Source organism: Bos indicus, chromosome 15 (assembly GCF_029378745.1).
Source record: "Bos indicus isolate NIAB-ARS_2022 breed Sahiwal x Tharparkar chromosome 15, NIAB-ARS_B.indTharparkar_mat_pri_1.0, whole genome shotgun sequence".
Taxonomy (NCBI): domain Eukaryota; kingdom Metazoa; phylum Chordata; class Mammalia; order Artiodactyla; family Bovidae; genus Bos; species Bos indicus.
The window spans coordinates 42,765,716-42,788,402 of NC_091774.1; the positions used below are offsets into that span (position 1 = coordinate 42,765,716).

A 22,687-nucleotide genomic window follows, 5' to 3' on the forward strand; every position below is an offset into this window, starting at 1 on the left:
GAAACATCTTTAAAATCTCACTGGCAAAACAAGTGAGAGAAACAGAAGAACAATCTGGTTAATGAAGATCCACTTCTTTTTTGTGTCCAAGAATTTTTTAAAAGGTCATGTTGTAAATAAACCCCCAAAGCATTGTAATAATTTTATGTATGCTGACATCATATATACAGATATACAAACATGCCAGAAGCCTTGTTGTATAATGGTGTCTCAACTTCACATTCCAACTGAATTATTTTTAGGCCCTAAATCCAAGCCTTATTCTTAGTAATGTTTGGAGTTTTAAAAAAATTTTGGTGGTGGCTTCTCAGTTAACACTGTGGATGCAGTCCCTAAAGCCAGTGTGACCACACTCAGGTCATGAAGAAAAGAAATGAGAAACAATAAATAGTATTAATAATATTAATAAGAATAACTAGAGTAGCTAAGTGCATTGCATATTTATCTCTGATGCCTCTTTTTTCAAACAGGAATGTTTATAATGTATTTATTATTCATATGGTTCAGAATGCCTCTGCTGAGGCTTGTTTACCAATTCCATTTGAAAACAACTTTCAAGAAGCATCTGGGAGTCAAAACACCAAGTGGTTTAGAGAAAGGAGCCAATCAGCTTCTCAAATTTAGTCAGGAGAAAAAGTAAAGCAGGATACAAAGCTCAGGGTACTTGTTTTGTTTTTTTTTTGAAATCTCTGACTTCTCTAAGGAGCTAATAAGATATAGATCCTTTCCAGAAAAATGCACATGTACACAAACCAATTTAAGTATAAAATAAACATATGATTTCAGGAGGTGGACCAAGTAAAGAATGCTGTAAAAGTACTGTTTCTACTGCATTAATTTCTGTCTTGGAGTGGTAGATGAGGGCAGTTAACCTCTCTATTTGTAGGGCATAGAATTTTCCAGGACATCAGCAAAAAGAAAATAAATGCTTTTGCTGCCTCATTTTTGTGCTCTTGCACAAAACATATGGACAGAAATAATCAGTCTTTGTATCTGATAAAGCCAGAAGACAAACCTCCCTGAAGCTTAAAGAATATAAGTTGCCGTAGGACAGATAAAGGAGAACACAGAGAAGATGGTTAACGTATAAAAACTTCTTATACTAACATCTAGAACAGAATGAGGTGAAATGACTTTAAGAAAAATTTACTACTGGTAGCACAATGAATGACATTAATAAATGCAGTATAATAGAGATGATTAGATCATTTGGGGTCATCCTTAGCCAATGAATGAAAATTGACCTTTTCCAGTCCTGTGGCCACTGCTGAGTTTTCCAAATTTGCTGGCATATTGAGTGCAGCACTTTCACAGCATCATCTTTCAGGATTTGGAATAGCTCAACTGGAATTCCATCACCTCCACTAGCTTTGTTCGTAGTGATGCTTTCTAAGGCCCACTTGACTTCACATTCTAGGATGTCTGGCTCTAGGTGAGTGATCACACCATCGTGATTATCTTGGTCGTGAAGATCATTTTTGTACAGTTCTTCTGCGTATTCTTGCCACCTCTTCTTAATATCTTCTGTTTCTGTTAGGTCCATACCATTTCTGTCCTTTATCAAGCCCATCTTTGCATGAAATGTTCCCTTGGTATCTCTAATTTTCTTGAACAGATCTCTAGTCTTTCCCAAATGATGCTAAAGCTGAAACTCCAGTACTTTGGCCACCTCGTGCGAAGAGTTGACTCATTGGAAAAGACTCTGATGCTGGGAGGGATTGGGGGCAGAAGGAGAAGGGGACGACAGAGGATGAGATGGCTGGATGGCATCACTGCCTGGATGGACATGAGTCTGAGTGAACTCCGGGAGTTGGTGATGGACAGGAAGGCCTGGTGTGCTGTGATTCATGGGGTTGCAAAGAGTTGGACATGACTGAGCGACTGAACTGAACTTAGCCAATGAGAATGGTGTTAATGAGAGGGAACCACCATCATGCCACCTGCCTCCAGCTGGGGATACTGTACTATCAGATTAAAACTGGCAGAATGAGGCAATTCTAATGTATGCGCTTCCATGATTTGAAAGTCATTTGTTCCTTCAACATTTACTGAGTATGTATTACATGCCTTTCTCTGTGCTAAATGCTAGGCATACAATAATCATTAATGCAAGTATCATTCTTGCTCACAGTGAGCTTATAGCATGTAGGGTAGGCAAATATAAACAAATCCTCATAGGAATAATAAGTACATGATTACAAACTTGGTAAGTGTTGGAATCAAGATTGTTGGGAGAAATATCAATAATATCAGATATGTAGATGACACCACCCTTACGGCAAAAAGCGAAGAACTAAAGATCCTCTTGATGAACATGAAAGAGAAGAGTGAAAAGGATGGCTTAAAACTCAACATTCAGAAAACTAAGATCATGGCATTTGGCCCCATCACTTCATGGCAAATAAATGGGGAAACAATGGAAACAGTGACAGACTTTATTTTGGGGGGGGGGGGCTCCAAAATCACTGCAGATGATGACTGCAGCCATGAAATGAAAAAAATGCTTGCTCCTTGGAAGGAAAGTTATGACCAACCTAGACAGCATGTTAAAAAGCAGAGACATTACTTTGCCAACAAAGGGCTGTCTAGTCAAAGCTATGGTTTTTCCAGTAGTCATGTATAGCTGTGAGAGTTGGACTATAAAGAAAGCTGAGCGCAGAAGAATTGATGCTTTTAAACTGTGGTATTGGAGAAGACTTTTGAGAGTCCCTTGGACTGCAAGGAGAGCCAACCAGTCCATCCTAAAGGAAATCAGTCCTGAATATTCATTGGAAGGACTGATGCTGAAGCTGAAATTTCAATCCTTTGGCCACCTGATGCAAAGAACTGACTCATTTGAAAAGACCCTGATGCTGGGAAAGATTGAAGATAGGAGAAGGGGATGGTTGGATGGCATCACTGACTCAATGGACATGAGTTTGAGTAAACTCTGGGAGTCCATGATGGATAGGGAGGCCTGGCGTGCTGCAGTCCATGAGGTCGCAAAGAGTCAGACACAACTGAGCGACTGAACTGAAACTGAAGTGTTCTGAAGGAAAAGCAAGATTAGGGAGACCTAACAAACACCCTCTTCCAACAACACAAGAGAAGACTCTACATATGGACATAACCAGATGGTCAACACCGAAATCAGATTGATTATATTCTTTGCAGCCAAAGATGGAGAAGCTCTATACAGTCAGCAAAAACAAGACCAGGAGCTGACTGTGGCTCAGACCATGAACTCCTTATTGCCAAATTCAGACTTAAATTGAAGAAAGTAGGGAAAACCACTAGACCATTCAGGTATGACCTAAATCAAATCCCTTATGATTATACAGTGGAAGTGAGAAACAGATTTAAGGGCCTAGATCTGATAGATAGAATGCCTGATGAGCTATGGAATGAGGTTGGTGACATTGTACAGGAGACAGGGATCAAGACCATCCCCATGGAAAAGAAATGCAAAAAAGCAAAATGGCTGTCTGAGGAGGCCTTACAAATAGCTGTGAAAAGAAGAGAAGCAAAAAGCAAAGGAGAAAAGGAAAGATATAAACATCTGAATGCAGAGTTCCAAAGAATAGCAAGAAGAGATAAGAAAGCCTTCCTCAGCAATCAATGCAAAGAAATAGAGGAAAACAACAGAAGGGAAAGACTAGAGATCTCTTCAAGAAAATCAGAGATACCAAAGGAACATTTCATGCAAAGATGGGCTCGATAAAGGACAGAAATGGTATGGACCTAACAGAAACAGAAGATATTAAGAAGAGATGGCAAGAATACGCAGAAGAACTGTACAAAAAAGATCTTCACAACCCAGATAATCACGATGGTGTGATCACTCACCTAGAGCCAGACATCCTGGAATGTGAAGTCAAGTGGGCCTTAGAAAGCATCACTACGAACAAAGCTAGTGGAGGTGATGGAATTCCAGTTGAGCTATTCCAAATCCTGAAAGATGATGCTGTGAAAGTGCTGCACTCAATATGCCAGCAAATTTGGAAAACTCAGCAGTGGCCACAGGACTGGAAAAGGTCAGTTTTTATTCCAATCCCAAAGAAAGGCAATGCCAAAGAATGCTCAAACTACCGCACAATTGTACTCATCTCACATGCTAGTAAAGTAATGCTCAAAATTCTCCAAGCCAGGCTTCAGCAATATGTGAACCGTGAACTTCCTGATGTTCAGGCTGGTTTTAGAAAAGGCAGAGGAACCAGAGATCAAATTGCCAACATCCGCTGGATCATGGAAAAAGCAAGAGAGTTCCAGAAAAACATCTATTTCTGCTTTATTGACTATGCCAAAGCCTTTGACTATGTGGATCACAATAAACTGTGGAAAATTCTGAAAGAGATGGGAATACCAGACCACCTGACCTGCCTCTTGAGAAATTTGTATGCAGGTCAGGAAGCAACAGTTAGAACTGGACATGGAACAACAGACTGGTTCCAAATAGGAAAAGGCTATATATTGTCAAGGCTGTATATTGTCACCCTGCTTATTTAACTTATATGAAGAGTACATCATGAGAAACGCTGGACTGGAAGAAACACAAGCTGGAATCAAGATTGCTGGGAGAAATATCAATAACCTCAGATATGCAGATGACACCACCCTTATGGCAGAAAGTGAAGAGGAACTAAAAAGCCTCTTGATGAAGGTGAAAGTGGAGAGTGAAAAAGTTGGCTTAAAGCTCAACATTCAGAAAACGAAGATCATGGCATCCGGTCCCATCACTTCATGGGAAATAGATGGGGAAACAGTGGAAACAGTGTCAGACTTTATTTTTCTGGGCTCCAAAATCAGTGCACATGGTGATTGCAGCCATGAAATTAAAAGACGCTTGCTCCTTGGAAGGAAAGTTATGACCAACCTAGATAGCATATTCAAAAGCAAAGACATTACTTTGCCAACAAAGGTTCGTCTAGTCAAGGCTATGGTTTTTCCTGTGGTCATGTATGGATGTGAGAGTTGGACTATGAAGAAGGCTGAGCGCCGAAGAATTGATGCTCTTGAACTGTGGTGTTGGAGAAGACTCTTGAGAGTCCCTTGGACTGCAAGGAGATCCAACCAGTCCATTCTGAAGGAGATCAGCCCTGGGATTTCTTTGGAAGGAATGATGCTAAAGCTGAAACTCCAGTACTTTGTCCACCTCATGCAAAGAGTTGACTCACTGGAAAAGACTCTGATGCTGGGAGGGATTGGGGGCAAGAGGAGAAGGGGATGACAGAGGATGAGATGGCTGTATGGCATTACTGACTCGATGGACGTGAGTCTGAGTGAACTCCGGGAGTTGGTGATGGACAGGAAGGCCTGGCGTGCTGCGATTCATGGGGTCACAAAGAGTCAGACACGACTGAGCGACTGATCTGAAATGAATGTTCCAAATGGAGGAAACAGTATGCACAAATGCTTAGAGGTGAGAAAGAACTTGGGACGTTAGGGGAGACAAAAGGAGATTGAAATTCACTGAGTGAGGGAGAAGAGAGGCATGACATGAGATTAAGGAGGTTATCAAAGTTAGAGTAAATAGGGCCCTTTGGAATATAATGAAGATTTTGCATTTTATTCAGAGTGATTTGGGAAGCTATTGACAGGTCTGAAGATGGGAGAGATATGATCTGCTGCTGCTGCTGCTAAGTCACTTCAGTCATGTCTGACTCTGTGTGACCCCATAGACGGCCTCCCGCCAGGCTCCCCAGTCCCTGGGATTCTCCAGCCAAGTACACTGAAGTGGGTTGCCATTTCCTTCTCCAATGCATGAAAGTGAAAACTGAAAGTTTTCAGTTTATATATACATTTATTTAAAAGGTCACTGTGGCTATCGAGTGTGATGACTGGATTAGAGAGGAACAAGAGGGGGAGCAGTGCAGTGGTGGTGCCCTGGAGAGACTGGCGAGGGCCTAGTCCCCACATAATCTCAACACACACACACACACTCCATCCTAAATTTCACCAACAGAGCTGTCTTCATGGATGTGCATCCTGTTCAGTCACATACGGCCCCACACTTGATTTAATGTTCTGCTTGTTTCTGCTTTGAAATTCTTAATAATTTTTGAACAGAGAGACTCCTACATTTTCATTTTGCTTTGGTCTCTGCACATTCCACAGCCAGTCCCACTCACCAAATAGACATGCAATCTAAGTTAAAGCAGCCTGCAATTTCACAGCACCTATTTATACTGCTAAATGTCAGAGGTACTTTATGTGTCAAGATTCAATTATTCATATAATTACACACATGAAAGCAACTGCACGATAATTTCTGTTAGCCATCTCTGAAGTCTCCTTCCTGCACCCTAAACATACACACTCAAGATAGAAATAGTATGTTTCCTGTACAGATTTAATTTGATGACAAGTGTTCATAATCTACTTACCGTCCTGATGTTTTACCTACTAGGAAAGTCTGGGACTGCCAATGAAGCAGGGAAACCAGTTAGGAAGCTATTGCAATAGTCAAGGTGGAAGGTGATAGTGGCTCAGATGAGTGGGGTGGCAGTGAGTGGGGAGAGAAGCATACATATTTGGGGGGCAGGATCAGTAGGACTGAGTGATGAATATAGGGTTATGAGAGAGGCAGGTGGCAAGCATAGCAATCATTGTTTCTTATTTGGGCAATTGAGTGGATGGAGATGTGGCAACGGAGCAGGGAATCTACCACAACTGCTTAGTCTCCTTTGTTATTGGTTGGTAGAGACCATTTGAACAGGCCCCAGCCCTGCTTAGTCAAATCAAACTGTCATATTGCCTCTCTGAACTTTAGTGGCTAACCACAGGAAGCAGTTGAAATCACTGTATAGATCAACCACTTACTCCACAACAGCTGAACGTAGGAAGAGCAGGCTGATTGTTCTTGCTTACTAGTAATCAGCTCCTTTTGTCTTATAAAGCATAGTCTTCCTCCCTCCCGCTCCTGCCCCACTTCAGTAAAACAAATCTGGGTTTGCTTTACTCCCTCTTTGGTGAGAGGTGATGGTGGTTATCTCAGGGGATGGTCTGGCCTTCAGCCAACCTCAGTAATCAGGCTGCCTTGTCAGGGCTTATCAGTTTCAGCAGACTGGCAGCTGTTGGCTGAGAAGCCAAATACAGTTCCAGTGTATGCTAAATATGTTCACATGTGTATACAAATACATGGTGTCTTTATATACATATACCTGGAGTATCTCAAAATCCCTATGCTATTAAACATCCATTTGCAAATGGGCTGGCAGCCTACATATGATTCAACAGATGAAATATGTCTAAAAGCAAACATTTGATTTGAGGCTTGAAAATAGCCAAGTTTTGATTAAAAAATAATACAGTAAGTCCCCCCTCCCATACCAATGAGTTCCATCCTGAGAGTGCGTTCATAAGTGCAATTTGCGCTTTAAGACCAACAAAGTTAGCCTAGGTACTCAACTAACACAATCAGCTATATAGTACTGTACTATAATAGGCTTATAATACTTTTTACACAAATATGTGCAGAAAAACATAACAAAACAAAACATTTTTAATCTTACAGTACCTTGAATAGTACAGTACAACAGCAGGGCATACAGGGATTGGCATGGACATTCTTATCTTTGAAAGTTTGCAACTTCAAGGTTTGTATATAGGGGACTTACGTAATAACACTAATTTGAACAAACACTTGTGAATGAAATTAAAAAAAAAACATTTAAAAAGTACAGTGGGACCCCTACCTCTTATCATATGTAAAAATCAACTAAAAATGAATCAATGGCCTAAAACAAGAGTAAACTATGAAAGTCTTAGAAGAAAACATAGGAGTAAATTTTCACTTCGAAGGAGTGATCTTGGATTTGGCAATGATTCTTAGATATGACACCAAAGCACAGGAGACAAAAGAAAAATTAGATAAAATTGACTTTGTATAGTATATACATACAATGGAATGTTATTCAACCATGAAAAAGAATTAAGTACTGATACATGCTACAGCATGAACGAACCTGGAAAGCATTATACTAAATGAAAGAACCCAGATATGAAAGGTCATATATTGTATGATTGTGTTTATATCAAATATCCATACCAGATAAATCCACAGGGACAGCAAGCTGATAGTTATCAGAGACTGGGGGAGGGGAAAATGGGAGTGACTGCTTTATGGGTGCAGGGTTTTCTTTTGGGTGGTGGAAGTATTTTAGAACTAGATAGAGGGGGTAGTTGCACAGCATTATGAATGTACTAAATATCACCGAATTGCACACTTTAGAATGGTTCCTTTTATGATATGTGAATTTCACCATAAAAAAAAAGTAAAATGGGGAAGGAATATGATAGCTGCTTAAAAATGAGAAAGGCTATCATACAAAGATAGATTTTTTTCTGGGTATTTCCATAGAGCAAAATTGGGGGAAGTTACAGGACAACTCGGACATAACACGGAAGAACTTTCCAATAGTGTTGTTAAACAGTGGAATAAGCAGCCTCCCAAGGAAGTTAAATTAAGCTTTACTGAAAGTGATCAAGTTAGATGAGCTCTCAGGGAAGTTATAGAGAAGATTCTTGAGGTGTGACTAAAGCTTTTTTAGTTTAATTATTTTCAAGACCTATCTGCTATCTTCCCTCCACATCTACAACTAGGTTGATTCAGTTTGACCATAAGCAATTTGCAAATGAACTCCCTGAGTTCAAGTATTCCTTCCCTGGAGTTTCAGTTCTAGTGCAGCCCAACCCTCTCAATCTGTAGGTGAAAAAAATGCCACACACACAGAAAGAGGAAATAATCAATGAGAGTGAACTTTCAGTAGCTGAGACACCAAATCTCTGAACTCTCAATTCAGAGTTCGAGCCATTGCAGCTTCCTGCTGGTAGCTGGGGGAATTTGTATATTCACTCATCAAACATACTAGTTAAGCACTTAAAAGACCCTTTGCTAAGAGTAAATGGTAAAGGTTAAACCCTCAATTAATGAGTAGTGATAAGCACCTAGAATGATGATCATTTGCAAACTATGAAGATTTCCCAAACTTCCCTTGTAACATATCCTGCTACCAAAACTTAATAAGATACTAACAGAGGGCAAAGCATGCTCACCTGGGTTTCTCACTTGCCAAATTCCAAACAATAAGAGGTGCAGTAACAAGAAAGTGACCTAGATAATTCCTAGATTGGATGATGATACATACGAATTCATTTTAATTGCATTGTTTGCACAGGGAAGTTGGAATTCACCACCTGCTCCTGCGGCGGGACCCCTGGGACCGCTGCAGGGGGCGAAAACCTAGGCGGGAAGAACTCTTTAGGGAGAGACAAGCCTTCTCCCTCGGACTCGGTTGTTCCGGGCCAGTTCAGGAGGATCCCGGGGATGCCGCATTCTTTGGAGGAATTCAGCTTCCCCAGGCGCTCTGGGGGAAGCCCAGGCCAACCGCCCCCAGCCCACCCAGCACTAAAGCGTGAGGCGCCTCTGAGGATTGCGCAAAAGCCTCTCCCTCCTGCGCCTGCTCGGTGGCAAGTTCCTAAAATTCCCATCTGCACAACATAAACAGGAAACGTGCAGCAAAAGCCCTGGCGGTGCAAATTCCAGGCTTCCAGTCGAGGGCGGGAGAATCTTGTCTTGGGAAGGCGGGTGACCGGGTGGAGGGGCCGTTGAAGGTGGGGGTGGGGACGGGAAGCAGCAAACTTTCCAGGAGACCCCCTCATCTATCCCTGTCTCTTCTTCCCAGACCCAGAAAGAAAGAGTGGAGAGGACGGAAGGAAGGACACCCTGTTTAGGAGAAACACGGGAGCGGGAGGTGGGCCGCGGAGGGGCAGCCAGGCCTCAAAGTGAAGCACCCCGAGAGGCTGCTTTGACAACGCGCGGTAGGAATACACTAGGCTGCCTACTCCCAAGATCGGCTGTCCGAGCGGCCCGGGGAGGGTGGGGGTGGGCTCTCCGCCGAGGCTTGGGTCAATGAGCCAGCGCGGGTGGGGGCGGGGAAGCAGCGGGCGCTAAGAGCGGCGCAGGCGCAGAGCGCGCCTCGGTTGTCAAACATGGCTGAAGGGCCGCCGCTGCCGCTACTGCTGCTGCAGGGAAAATGCTGAGCCCTCCCGGGCCCGGTGGGCGGCGGCGGCGAGGGCGGCGACGGGCACCTGCTTCTCGGGCGCGGCGGCGGAGGCCATGGCCAGGTTGGCCGACTACTTCATCGTAGTCGGCTACGACCACGAGAAGCCAGGTAAGGGTGTGGGGCGGGCGCCGCCCCCGGGCCTCTCTGCCCCCGCCCCCCGGCTGCCGTCCAGTGGGCTCCTCTGGGCTGGGCATCGCGGCCGGGAGGCGGGGAGGGCCGGTCCCGGCCCCGGTGGACCTGGCACTCGGCGTCGGGCCTTGATGGCCCGGCTGAGCCTCGCGGTGGGCGTGAGGGGCCAGCACGAGGGGCGAGGGAGGAGGAGGAGGAGGCGGCCTCGTCTTCCGGGCCCCGGGCGGCCCAGCTGATGCGAGTCTGGGTACCGTGGCGCTCGCTCTGAAACTGGCCGGGTACCACGGGCATCGCCCCGGTGCCGGCGGGCTTGGGTCAGGGCTTCAGGGTTGGGAGGGCGGGAGCCAACTGTGCTAAGTTCCTCGGGGATAAACTTCTGCCTAGCATCCTGAGTGAGTAACGAATGACGCAGGGGGCTGTCCTCTCCTAAAGGAAGTGCTGAGAGTCCAGTGCTACCTCACCCCTGAGCTGGTGGGGGCCCGTCTAGTCACCGCGCCCGTGGACGCATGGTACCGAGAGAGGGCAAATGATCCTTGAACTTATGAACATTTCTAGGAAATGCTCCTTGTTCTTTCAGGACAAATCTGACGGTCATTTCAAAAGGAGTCTGAATACGATCTTTTAAGTAAGGACCGTCAGCACATCGCTGCAGGTGATCTTGTTTCACTTTAATGAGTGTTTTAATTAGCCTTTTCATTCGTCGCAGAATTACCCTCTTAGGTAACAATCTGGCAGATGTATTTTAATGGAGGGATTTCCACAATTTAAGAGAATTCAACGTTTATGCACGTTTATTTTTGTATTCCTTTTGTATTACTGCGTAGCTAAGCATAATGTAATGAATTGGGGAAGCACATCTATTTCAGGGTAACTTCAGGGTAATTTACAAGAAATTTAAGGTCTCAGCTAGACAGCCCTTCCTTTTTCAGAGGGGATGCTGAGATTGTGTTTTGCTGATGGTTACAGTCATTTGTAGCTTCAGAATACCATTGTTCTTCCCACTCTTGGTGGAGTGCCCCTTTCACTGTTCCTCTCCTAATAATTTCCTTTAGTGGAGACTTTTTAAAGTTTTTAGTCTTTAATTATTCTTGACCTGATTGAGATTAGCAAGAGAAGGGTTGGGCTATATTTTAAATATTTTCTGACTACACAAAGTGTTATTTATTTCCTAGTAATTTTGCATAGTCTGCTATCTCTTTCTTACCAAGATTGACAATATGGAGAAGCAGAGTTTGTATTTAACATTGTTTAATTTTTAGCGACTTTGAGTTTTTTCTCACTTAGAAAAAATGGAAACAATGAAAAACTTGCAGAAAACTTGCAAGTATGGTACAAAGAACCTTTTTCTCCCTGAACCTTTAGGAAGTGCTGACCTGATGCCTTCCCTTATCACCCCAGGTTGTGTATTTTCTACGAACAAGGATATTCCCCTGCATGATCACAGTGCAGTCATCAAACATCAGGAAATTTACACTGACATAGTACTTCATGTAGTTCTCAGACTGAAACAGTGTATCTCAGATTGGGACTTGAGCCCACCTGCGAGACTGGAACCCAGCTGAAAACCCACCATCTGTTAACTGTGATCACACACACCTGGTTTCAGAACTTCCTACGCTCAGGTTCTTGATGTGTCATCACAGAAAGAGTTCAGTGAGAGACAAATTGATAGATAAGTGGATTTATTTAGAGAGAAACACACTCCACAACCAGCCCTGAATATTCATTGTAAGGACTGATGCTGAAGCTCCAATACTTTAGTCACTTGATAGAAGAGGCAGTTCATTGGATGAGACCCTGATGCTGGGAAAGATTGAAGGCAAAAGGAGAGTGTGATGGCAGAGAATAAATTGGTTAGATAGCATCATGGACTCAATGGACATGAACTTGAACAAACTCTGGGAGATAGTGGAGGACAGCCTAGCATGCTGCAGTCCATTGGGTTACAAAGAATCGAACCCGACTTAGCGAGTGAACAACATACTCCACAAGCAGAGTGTGGACCATCTCCAAAGAGAACAGCCTTGAATTATGGCTTGGTTAGTTTTTATGGGCTGGATAATTTCATACGCTAATGAGTAGGAGGATTATTGTTTTGGGTAAGGGGTAGACGTTTCCAGGAATCACTTTTTGGTCTTTGGTGGCTGGCTTCGAACCTGTCATGGCGCCGGAGGGTGTGTCACTTAGCTTGCTGATGTGTTACAGTGAGCCTTATACTGAAGCTCAAGGTGTAGTGGAAGTCAGCTTGTTGGCCATCTTGGACCTATTTGGTTCTAATCTAATTGTCGCATCCTCAGGCTGTGTCATTCTTTTAAAGTTTATGCTCTGCCCCCTCCCCTCCTGTTTCAGTACTGGTTCAAGTTTTGTTGATTATGCCGTGTCTTTACTGGCAAAAGAATCTGATTCAGAATCTCATATTGCATTTATTTGCCATAGGGTCATCTCATCAGAGGTGAGGCAAGCTCTTGGATAGCTTTGGAGCTCAGCTGAGGAATCACACTGATCTTCAGGAGTTTATTGCTTGCATACTTGATGGTGATGAATTTCATTAAGTTCTCATTTACTTTCAGTACATTCTTGGCCATATGCTTCATGACTTCTTCAATCTGAAATGATTCCCTCATCTTCTCTTGATTTTCATAATCCTGACCCTAATGAAGATTGTGTGCATGCATGTTCAGTTGTGTCCAACACTTTACTATTCCATGTACGATAGCCTGCCAGGCTCCTCTGTCCATGGGATTTCTCAGTCAAGATTACTGGAGTGGGTTGCCATTTCCTACTCCAGAGGATCATCCCAGCCCAGGGATTGAACCCATGTCTCTTGGGTCTCCTGCATTGACTGGTGGATTCTTTACCTCTTCCCACCTTGTGGGGAGTCCCTTGTGCAGCTTGTGGAATCTTAGTTCCTCACCCTGTGTCCCCTGTAGTGGATGTATGGAATTGTATCCACTGGACCACCAGAGAATTCCCCAAAGTTAATATTTAATAGTGTTTTTCCTCCAGTTAAAAAATTAAGAAAAAGAAAAAATAGCTAATGTTTTTCGTGAGGATTGCTTTGAAACTATGTGTCTTGGTCCTCATCAAACAGGTAATGTATTCCTTTATGCATTTATATCTGTATGGATTCATGGTTTTCTTTTTTTTTTGGCTGGGTTATATTGTTACTATTTATTTAGTTCTTCAAATTTTCCTCATTCGGCCAACTAGAGCCCATTCAGTCTGGCTTCTGTGTCTTTATGACATGTCCCCACTGTGAGCGTTTTACTTTGAGTGTTTTTTTTTTTTTTTTTTTTTTTACTTTTTGGCATAAGAAGATGTTTTGGTCTTATCTTGTACTGTCCCTGCCTCAGTGCTGGAATCAGCCATTTCTCTAGGGAGACCTGGATTGTTTTAATGCTGGATGACATTAAGAAGCTAAGATCTCAGTACTTGTGTGTTTACTGCTGCTGTGTTGCTACTGCTTTTAGGCTTTCTTAATGGACGGAGCTGGGGAATACATGTATGGGTACACACAGGTGGCTCAGTGGTAAAGAATCTGCCTGCCAATACAAGGAGACACAGGAAGCAAAGGTTCAGTCCCTGAGTTGGGAAGATCCCATGGAGGAGGAAAATGGCAACCCACTCCAGTTTATTTTTGCCTGGAGAAATCCCACGGAGAGAGGAGCCTGGTGGGCTACAGTCCATGGGTTGCAAAGAGTTGGACATGACTGAGCAACGGAGCATGCATGCATGCACACACGTTTATGTCTATATTTATTTATATATATTAAAAAATTCTGAGTTCCTACCAATATCACCGATTTCAGTCCAACACTTCTGGGTCCACTCAAGTTTTTCCCTTTTTCATATTTGTAATATTCTTCTCTGATAGAAATCTGGCTCCCATTATCCTTATTATATTTACTTCTTTGTTCAATCTCCATGTATTACACCAGGCTTTCATCTTTGCTACCACTCTCTCCCTCCTGGATGCCTTCCTCTCTCTGTCGGGCTCAGATTCTTCATTCTGTCTCTCCCAACATCCTGCCCCTGTCAGGACCTAATAGCCCTTACCAGGATGTCTCAGTACAGGGACACCCTATTCAACTAGCTCTGGCTCTAGCTCCCCATGTTATCTTACCCAGTGTCTGTGGATATACTTCTTACCCTACTTAGGTCTGACACACGACACTGGGCTTCTTCCATTTGAAGGAAGACATCCTCATTCCATACTCCCCAGTGCCCTATTCCAGGTTGCCCCTCTGTTTTGGCACCCTCCTTGCAGTGCTTGGACTCTGACTGAACTCATCTCCTTTGGCCTTTCCTTCCCACATGGAGTACCTTCTTGGTTCACTTGGGCTCTGATACTACCGCTCCCGCCAGGCTATAATGACTGCTCCGTATCCCACAGCAGAGAAAGGGAAGATTATTTTTTTTAAGGAACAAAATCCAGAAGCTTTTTTAAATCACAGAATCTCGATAGCAAAGTGTATCTTTCTTTTAACTTGGGATAATTTTGCGACCCCATGGACTGTAGCCTGCCAGGCTCCTCTGTCCATGGAATTTTCCAGGCAAGAATACTGGAGTGGGTTGCCATTCCCTTCTCCAGGGGATCTTTCCAATCCAGGGATCGAACTCGCATCTCATGCATCTTCTGCATTGCAGGCAACCGTTTGAGCCACCAGGGAAGCCCCAGTTTTTCTTTAGTCATACTTATTGATGTAAAATTTACATGCAGTAAAATCCACCTTTTAACTGAACAGTTCAGTGAGTTTAGACAGATGTATGTGTAAGTGTAGCCAGGCAAGATATAGATAGAACACTTCCCTCCAGAAAGCTCCTCTGTGTCCCTTTGTACAGTTAATTCTTTCCCTAGCCTCTGGCAATCACTGATCTTCTTCTGTCCTTACTTTTTTATCTTTCTTAGAATGTCTTACAAATTAAATTATAGTTTTTTATGTCTGGCTTTTTTCACTTAGAAAAATATGTTTGAGACTTACCCATCTTGTATGTACTGTCAATTCCTTTTTATTGCTAAATATAACATGATTTGTTATCCATACAGCCATTGGTGGACATTTGAGTTTCTGGTTTTGGGCTATTATGAACAAAGTTACACTGAATATTTGCAAAAAGATCTTTGTTCATTTGATTTCATTTCTCTTGGGTGGATACTTAGGAGAAAAATTGCTGGGTCATATGTCATGGTATGTGTGCGGGTTGGAAATTTTCAGAGAGGAGGCAGAGTGAAAGGACGGTTAAAGTTTATTAGAGCAGGGGAGAGGGGATCGCTGCCTGTACAGTAGGCCCACTTCCTGCTAGTCAGGGAGAGCAGACCCCAAACAGGGCTTTTTGGTCTGTATAGCTGGAGGACAAGAAGTAAGGCAGGGGTCTTTCGAGTCATTTGCTGATTGGATGAACTACATATATACATCCCTCTACCGGGGCTTCCCTGGTGGCTCAGTGGTAAAGAATCTACCTGCCAATGCAGGAGACATGGGTTTAATCCTTGGGTTAGGAATATCCCCTGGAGAAGGAAATGGCAACCCATGCCAGTATTCTTTTTTTTTTTAATCAACATATTGTTTATTTATTTATTTTTGGCCTTTTTGGGTCTTCATTGCTTTGCGAGGGCTTTCCCTAGTTGCAGGGTAGGGGTGGATTTACCCTTCATTGTGGCGCACAGGCTTCTCACTGTCGTAGCCTCTTGCTGCTGACCACAGGCTCTAGGTGAGGGTTTCGGTAGTTGCAGCACGCAGGCTCAGTAGGTGTGGCCCATGGGCTTAGTTGCTCTGTGGCTTGTGGAATCGTCCCAGACCAGGGATTGAGCTCTTGTTCCCTGCATTGGCAGGCAGATTCTTATCCACTGCGTCACTGCCATCAGGGAAGTCCCACACCAGTATTCTTCCCTGGGAAATTGCATGGACGGATGAAGCCTGGTGGGCTACAGTCCATGGGGTCTCAAAGAAACGGGCATGACTTAGCTACTAAACATAGAACAACAACATACAGGGCAGGAGAAGAGTAAGCCAGATACCTTTTCCTTATATGGGATGGGAGTGGGAACAGGCCATACTACTCAGGAGGACTCAGAGATTCTACGATGGTTACAACATGGCGGGAAGGGCGATAAGAGTCCGGTGGTTTTTGTTCCTGCATTCCAAGATCCTTCTCGCTCATCTTGTTCTTTTGTCCCAGGGCACCACATGTTTGATCAGTGTCTGTTTAACTTTATGTGAAACCACCAAACTCTTTTTCCAAACTGGCTGTGCCATTTTACGTACTTGCCAGCAGTGTATGAGATTTCCAGTTATTTTTTTAAATTTTATTTATATTACTTTTAAAAATTTAACCATTTTAGTGGACATGTAGTGGTATCTTATTGTGGTTTCATTTTGAATTTTCCTAGTGGCTGATGATGTTGAGCACCTTTTCTTGCACCTATTGCACTGGAATATTTTTGTAAAGAGTCTGAGCAAGTTTTTGCTCTTTTTTTAATTGGATTGTTTGGCTTCTTTTTTTTTAGTTGACGTATAGTTGATTTACAGTGTGTGTTAATTTCTGCTGTACAGCAAAGTGATTCAGTTATACATATATATATTTTTTCATTTTTATATTCTTTTCCATTTTGGTTTATCACAGGATGTTGAATATAGTTCCCTGTGCTATACAGTAGGACCTTCTTATTTATCCATTCTTTATGTAATAGTTTTCATTTGTTTGGCTTCTTTTTATTGAGTTTTAAAATTCTAGATACAAGTCTTTATCAGATGTTTTGCAAATATATTTTTCCAGTCTGTGGCTTGCCCTTTCATTTTCTTAGCGATAGCTTTTGAAGAGCAAATGTTTTAATTGGAATGACTTTTTGTTGTTGTTCAGTTGCTCAGTTGTGGCTGACCCTTTGGGACCCCATGGACTGCAGCATATCAGTCTTCCCTGTCCTTCACTATTTTCTGGAATTTGCTCAAACTCTTATCCATTGAGTTGGTGATGCCATCCAACCATATCATTCTGTGTCATCCCCTTCACCTCCTGCCTTCAGTCTTTCCCAGCATCAGGGTCTTTTCTAAAGAGTAGGCTTTTCACATCAGGTGGCCAAAGTACTAAGAGCTTCAACTACAGCATCAGTCCTTCCAGTGAATATTCAGGGTTGGTTTCCTTTAGGTTTGATCTCCTTGCAGTCCAAGGGACGCTTGAGTCTTCTCCAGTACCATAGCTTTTTTAGGTATTTAAATAGTTTTGTATCCTTTCAGTAGTCATTTTTACTGAAACTCTCTATAAAAACCTACTGGGACAAAATTCACCAAATCTATATAAATGTTTGAATTGTGAATGAAGAATAAACCTAATTGAGTCTACAAACCTTTGTTATAAAGCTTTCTTGAGTTAGTATGATTTTATTACCTACATCGCTCTAAAAGCTAGCATTATGATATTATGATTCTGAAATATGCTGTGTTTAATTCCAGAATGTTCCTGGAATTATCTGTTCAATATACTAAACTGTGTTTGTTCATAAAATGTAATTAATAATATTTTTAGTTGATTATTTTTTCATTTTTCTGTTTTAAATTTGAATTGAAAGAAAACCTTGTTTTTTGAAAAATTACTTTTACAAACTGGAAAAAATAGTTGTTATATGCTATTTGAATTATATGCAAAGAAGAGTGCTTGACACATAGTAGATGTTTAATAAAGATGTATTGAGTGAGTATACCATTGCTGTACAAATGGACTGTGGCTCAGATCATGAACTCCTTATTGCCAAATTCAGACTTAAATTGAAGAAACTAGGGAAAACCACTAGACCATTCAGGTTTGACTTAAATCAAATTCCTTATGATTATACAGTGGAAGTGAGAAATAGATTTAAGGGATTAGATCTGATAGAGTGCCTGAAGAACTATGGAATGAAGTTCGTGACATTGTACAGGAGACAGGGATCAAGACCATCCCCAAGAAAAAAGAAATGCAAAAAAGCAAAATGGCTGTCTGAGAAGGACTTAGAAATAGCTGAGAAAAGAAGAGAAACGAAAAGCAAAGGAGAAAAGGAAAGATACACCCATCTGAATACAGAGTTCCGAAGAACAGCAAGGAGAGATAAGAAAGCCCTCTTTAGTGATCAGTGCAAAGAAATAGAGGAAAACAGTAGAATGGGAAAGACTAGAGATCTCTTCAAGAAAATTAGCGATACCAAAGGAAGATTTCATGCAGAGCTGGGCACAGTAAAGGACAGATATGGCATGGACCTAACAGAAGCAGAAGATATTAAGAAGAGGTGGCAAGAATACACAGAAGAACTGTACAAAAAGATCTTCATGACTCAGATAATCATGATAGTATGATCACTCACCCAGAGCCAGACATCCTGGAATGCAAAGTCAAGTGGGCCTGAGGAAGCGTCACCACGAACAAAGCAGTGGAGGTGGTAGAATCCCAGTTGAGCTATTTCAAATCCTGAAAAATAATGCTGTGAAAGTGCTGCACTCATTATGGTAGCAAATTTGGAAAACTCAGTGGTGGCCACAGGGCTGGAAAAGGTCGGTTTTCTTCCAATCCCAAAGAATGCTCAAACTACCCCCACAATTGCACTCCTCTCACATGCTAGTAAAGTAATGCTGAAAATTCTCCAAACCAGGCTTCAACAGTACGTGAACCATGACATTCCAGATGTTCAAGCTGATTTTAGAAAAGGCAGAGGAACCAGAGATCAAATTGCCAACATCCGTTGGATCATCGAAAAAGCAAGAGAGTTCCAGAAAAACATCTACTTTTGATTTATTGGCTATGCCAAAGCCTTTGACTATGTGGACCACAACAAACTGAAAAATTCTTCAAGAGATGGGAATACCAGACCACCTGACCTGCCTCTTGAGAAATCTGTATGCAGGTCAGGAAGCAACAGTTAGAACTGGACATGGAACACCAGACTGTTTCCAAATAGGAAAAGGAGTATGTCAAGGCTGTATATTGTCACCCTGCTTATTTAATTTATATGCAGAGTACATCATGTGAAATGCTGGGCTGGATGAAGCATAAGCTGGAATTAAGATTGCCAGGAGAAATATCAGTAACCTCAGATATGCAGATGACACCACCCTTATGGCAGAAAGTGAAGAGGAACTAAAAAGCCTCTTGATGAAAGTGAAAGAGGAGAGTGAAAAAGTTGGCTTAAAACTCAACATTCAGAAAACTAAGATCATGGCATCTGGTCCTATCACATCATAGCAAGTAGATGGGGAAACAGTGGTAACAGTGGCAGATTCTATATTTTTGGGCTCCAAAATCAGTGCACATGGTGACTGCAGCCATGAAACTAAAAGATGCTTACTCCTTGGCCGGAAAGTTATGACCAACCTAGACAGCATGTTAAAAAGCAGAGACATTACTTTGCCAACAAAGATCCATCTAGTCAAGGCTATGATTTTTCCAATAGTCATGTATGGATGTGAGAGTTGGACTGTAAAGAAAGCTGAATGCTGAAGAATTGATGCTTTTGAACTGTGGTGTTGAAGACTCTTGAGAGTCCCTTGGACTGCAAGGAAATCCAGCTAGTTCATCCTAAAGGAAATCAGTCCTGAATATTCATTGGAAGGACTGATGCTAAAGCTGTAACTCTAATACTTTGGTCACCTGATGTGAAGAACTGACTCATTTGAAAAGACTCTGATGCTGGGAAAGATTGAAGGTGGGAAGAGAAGGGAATTTCAGAGGATGAGATGGTTGGATGGCATCACTGATTCAAAGGATGTGAGTTTGAGTAAGCTCCGGGAGTTGGTGATGGACAACAAGGCCTGGCGTGCTGTGGTTCATGGGGTCCTAAAGAGTTGGACATGACTGAGTGACTGAACTGAACATATGGAAAATACATAAAACTCTAAGGAAGGGTCTCTTGAGGGTTCGCTTCCTGGCTCATTGATGGCTGTCTTCTCATGATGTCCTTACATTGAAAGGGGCAAGGGAGCTCTTTGGGGTCTTTTTGATTTGGACATTAATCCCTGTAATGAGAACTTTGCCCTCATGCCCTAGTCACCTCCAAGTACCATCACTTTGGCCCAAATGCTAGCACATTGGGAGATTTAGGTTTCAACATATATGCATTTTCTTTTTTTTTTTTTGGGAGGGGTGTTCACATTGTATGACAGACTCATAGACTTGATAATTAGGATGGTGACTTTAGAACATTAGAGAGTTGAAGGGGCCAAAGCCAGTTTGCTAAATGCACATCCCAGGTCATATGCTGTATAAACTTTATATAGTCCAATTTATTTCATTTCTTTTTAGACAATCTGTATAACCTACAAACCGTGGCTTATGGAAAGAGGCAGAAGTGACTAAAATTCCAAACTTGGAGGTCTGGGATGTTTTTTGATACCATGACTTAAGAAGTTTGTAAATGTTTTTCTATTAAATTACTTATTTGTGTTTTTGGCTTGGAAGATTATGGGTTTTACTTGACAGTTATCTAGATGGAGTCTTCAGAAGATGGACAGGCAGAGGCTGACCACAAAGACTTGAGAGTCATTAGTAGATAGATCTGCGTCACTGTGAGTACCCAAGGAAAGTCTCTGTAGAGACAGAAGAATAGAGGACCAAGAACTGATCTTTGGGGAACACTGTTACTAAGATGGAGAATAAGAGGAACCACAGAAGAAGGAGTTGGGGAGTTGAGAGAGAGATTTAATTTCCCCAATAGTAGTAGTTCTTCTCAATGGTGATAAAACCCCTGATTTTTGGCTAGTTTTGTAGCCATGCAGGAGAGACTGTTTCAAGTTACTAACAGATAGAAACACATGAATGAGTTCTGGCCAGTTGGATGTAATTGGAAATAATACATGCAGTATCCCCAGAAGTATTCTTAAAAGGATGAGGGTATTTTTCTCTTACTTTTTTCTTTCCTGAGACTGGCTGCTGCTGCTGTTGCTAAGTTGCTTCAGTCGTGTCCGACTGTGTGCGACCCCATAGACGGAAGCCCACCAGGCTCCTCCATCTCTGGGATTCTCTCAGGCAAGTGGATCCTGAGACTGGCATACTGGTATAAAAACTGGAGTCATCTTAAACCATGTAGATAAGGGCCCACATCCTGGGGAAATTAGAGCAAAAAGCTGGAAAGAACCTCGGTCCCTAATGACTTATAGTGGGGTTATTATAGCTGCCTCTGGAATTTTTTTTTTTTAAGACTATAACTTTGTATGTGTTTGTTTGTTTGTTTACTTTGTGTTTAAACTGCTAGAAATTAGAGTCTTCTGTTGCATGAAGCTAATCTTAATCCAGGTACACAGAGGTGGAGGAGATTGGTATCCAGAGTCATAGAAAGTGGGGGGACTATTTCTCAGCGTCAAGGGTGGCAGATAGAGGTCTGTGAGATGTGGAGTTAGTGAAGATCTTTGTGTTTCATAAAATTTTAGAGTTGAAAGTTAACTATACGTCATTTGACTCAACGTATTTTATGGATGAGGAACCAATGTGCCCATGTTCCCACAACCCTTCTCTGCTACATGTTGTTACCTGTGAATGGTCACACAGCTTTTATCCTGGACTGCAAGTTTCCTGATGCCTGTATTCTAATACACCATGCTATCCTTTGAGAATTTATATCAAGGATAGTCTTTACTCCAAAATTGTTTCAGCCAGAATGTTGTATTATAAAACAAATAGTAAAACTTTAAACAGGAGAAAGAATTGGAAGTGAATGCAGCAGATTAAGACCATTTGTTTGAGTCATCTGAATTTTGAGAGGTAAGAATATCTGGTTCGAAAACATGGAATGCTTTGTCTTCAGGATAAAAAGACTATTTTTTTTTTTTTGTATCCCGGAGTTGTGTGGCTGATTAGTGCTTAATAAGACATGTTTAAATTGAATTGCAAGAAGTAGTGTGGTCCACTGAGAGTTTGAAAGTGTATAGGACAGATCTGAGCATACACAAAGGCAGAAAGAAGAATGGGAATCAATAGAATGAGAGCACTTGATCCTGGAGAGAGTGGAGATAGGTATGGGAAGGAAGTTCCTCAGGACTTGAAGTCTGGAACACATGTATACAGGATACAAATATATCAGTGGGCTCTGAATATCCCCCCCTAAAAAGAGTATGCACTTTGGAAAACAATATTGCCATATCATTAGTCTTGGAGACTTTCTATAGTGAGGTCCATCAAAACATTTCACTGATGAGCTGTGGGGATTTTCTGGATGATGAGAAGTCACATAGGCGTATTATAGAACCAGAAATCTACAGGTAAAATGAGCACTAATGGACAGGGTACTGTTGGAAAAAGACAGTGGTGAAGCGTGCTAAGAGAGTGGTTTCAGGGTAAGCTTTAAATTTGGATGCAAGTATCTAAAAAATGAGTTCCTAAGAAGTCTATGCTTGGGGCTAGTGCACTGGGATGACCCAGAGGGATGGTATGGGGAGGGAGGAGGGAGGAGGGAGGAGGGTTCAGGATGGGGAACACATGTATACCTGTGGCAGATTCATTTTGATATTTGGCAAAACTAATACAATTTTGTAAAGTTTAAAAAAAAGAAGTCTAAC

General features: G+C 42.2%; 1 protein-coding gene across 2 annotated transcripts in view; it reads left to right on the forward strand.

The window, feature by feature from the left end:
* Positions 1 to 9,936: 9,936 nt before the first annotated feature.
* Positions 9,937 to 22,687, forward strand: part of SBF2 (SET binding factor 2) — a 499,115-nt gene continuing 486,364 nt past the window's right edge. Inside the window, exon 1 of one of the 2 annotated variants that reach the window (XM_070767584.1) lies at positions 9,937 to 10,151. In XM_070767584.1, coding sequence (XP_070623685.1) covers positions 10,097 to 10,151 — 55 coding nt within the window. In that variant the 5' untranslated portion in view covers positions 9,937 to 10,096. The remainder of the gene's footprint in view (positions 10,152 to 22,687) is intronic. The other variant, XM_070767585.1, reaches the window with a different exon arrangement.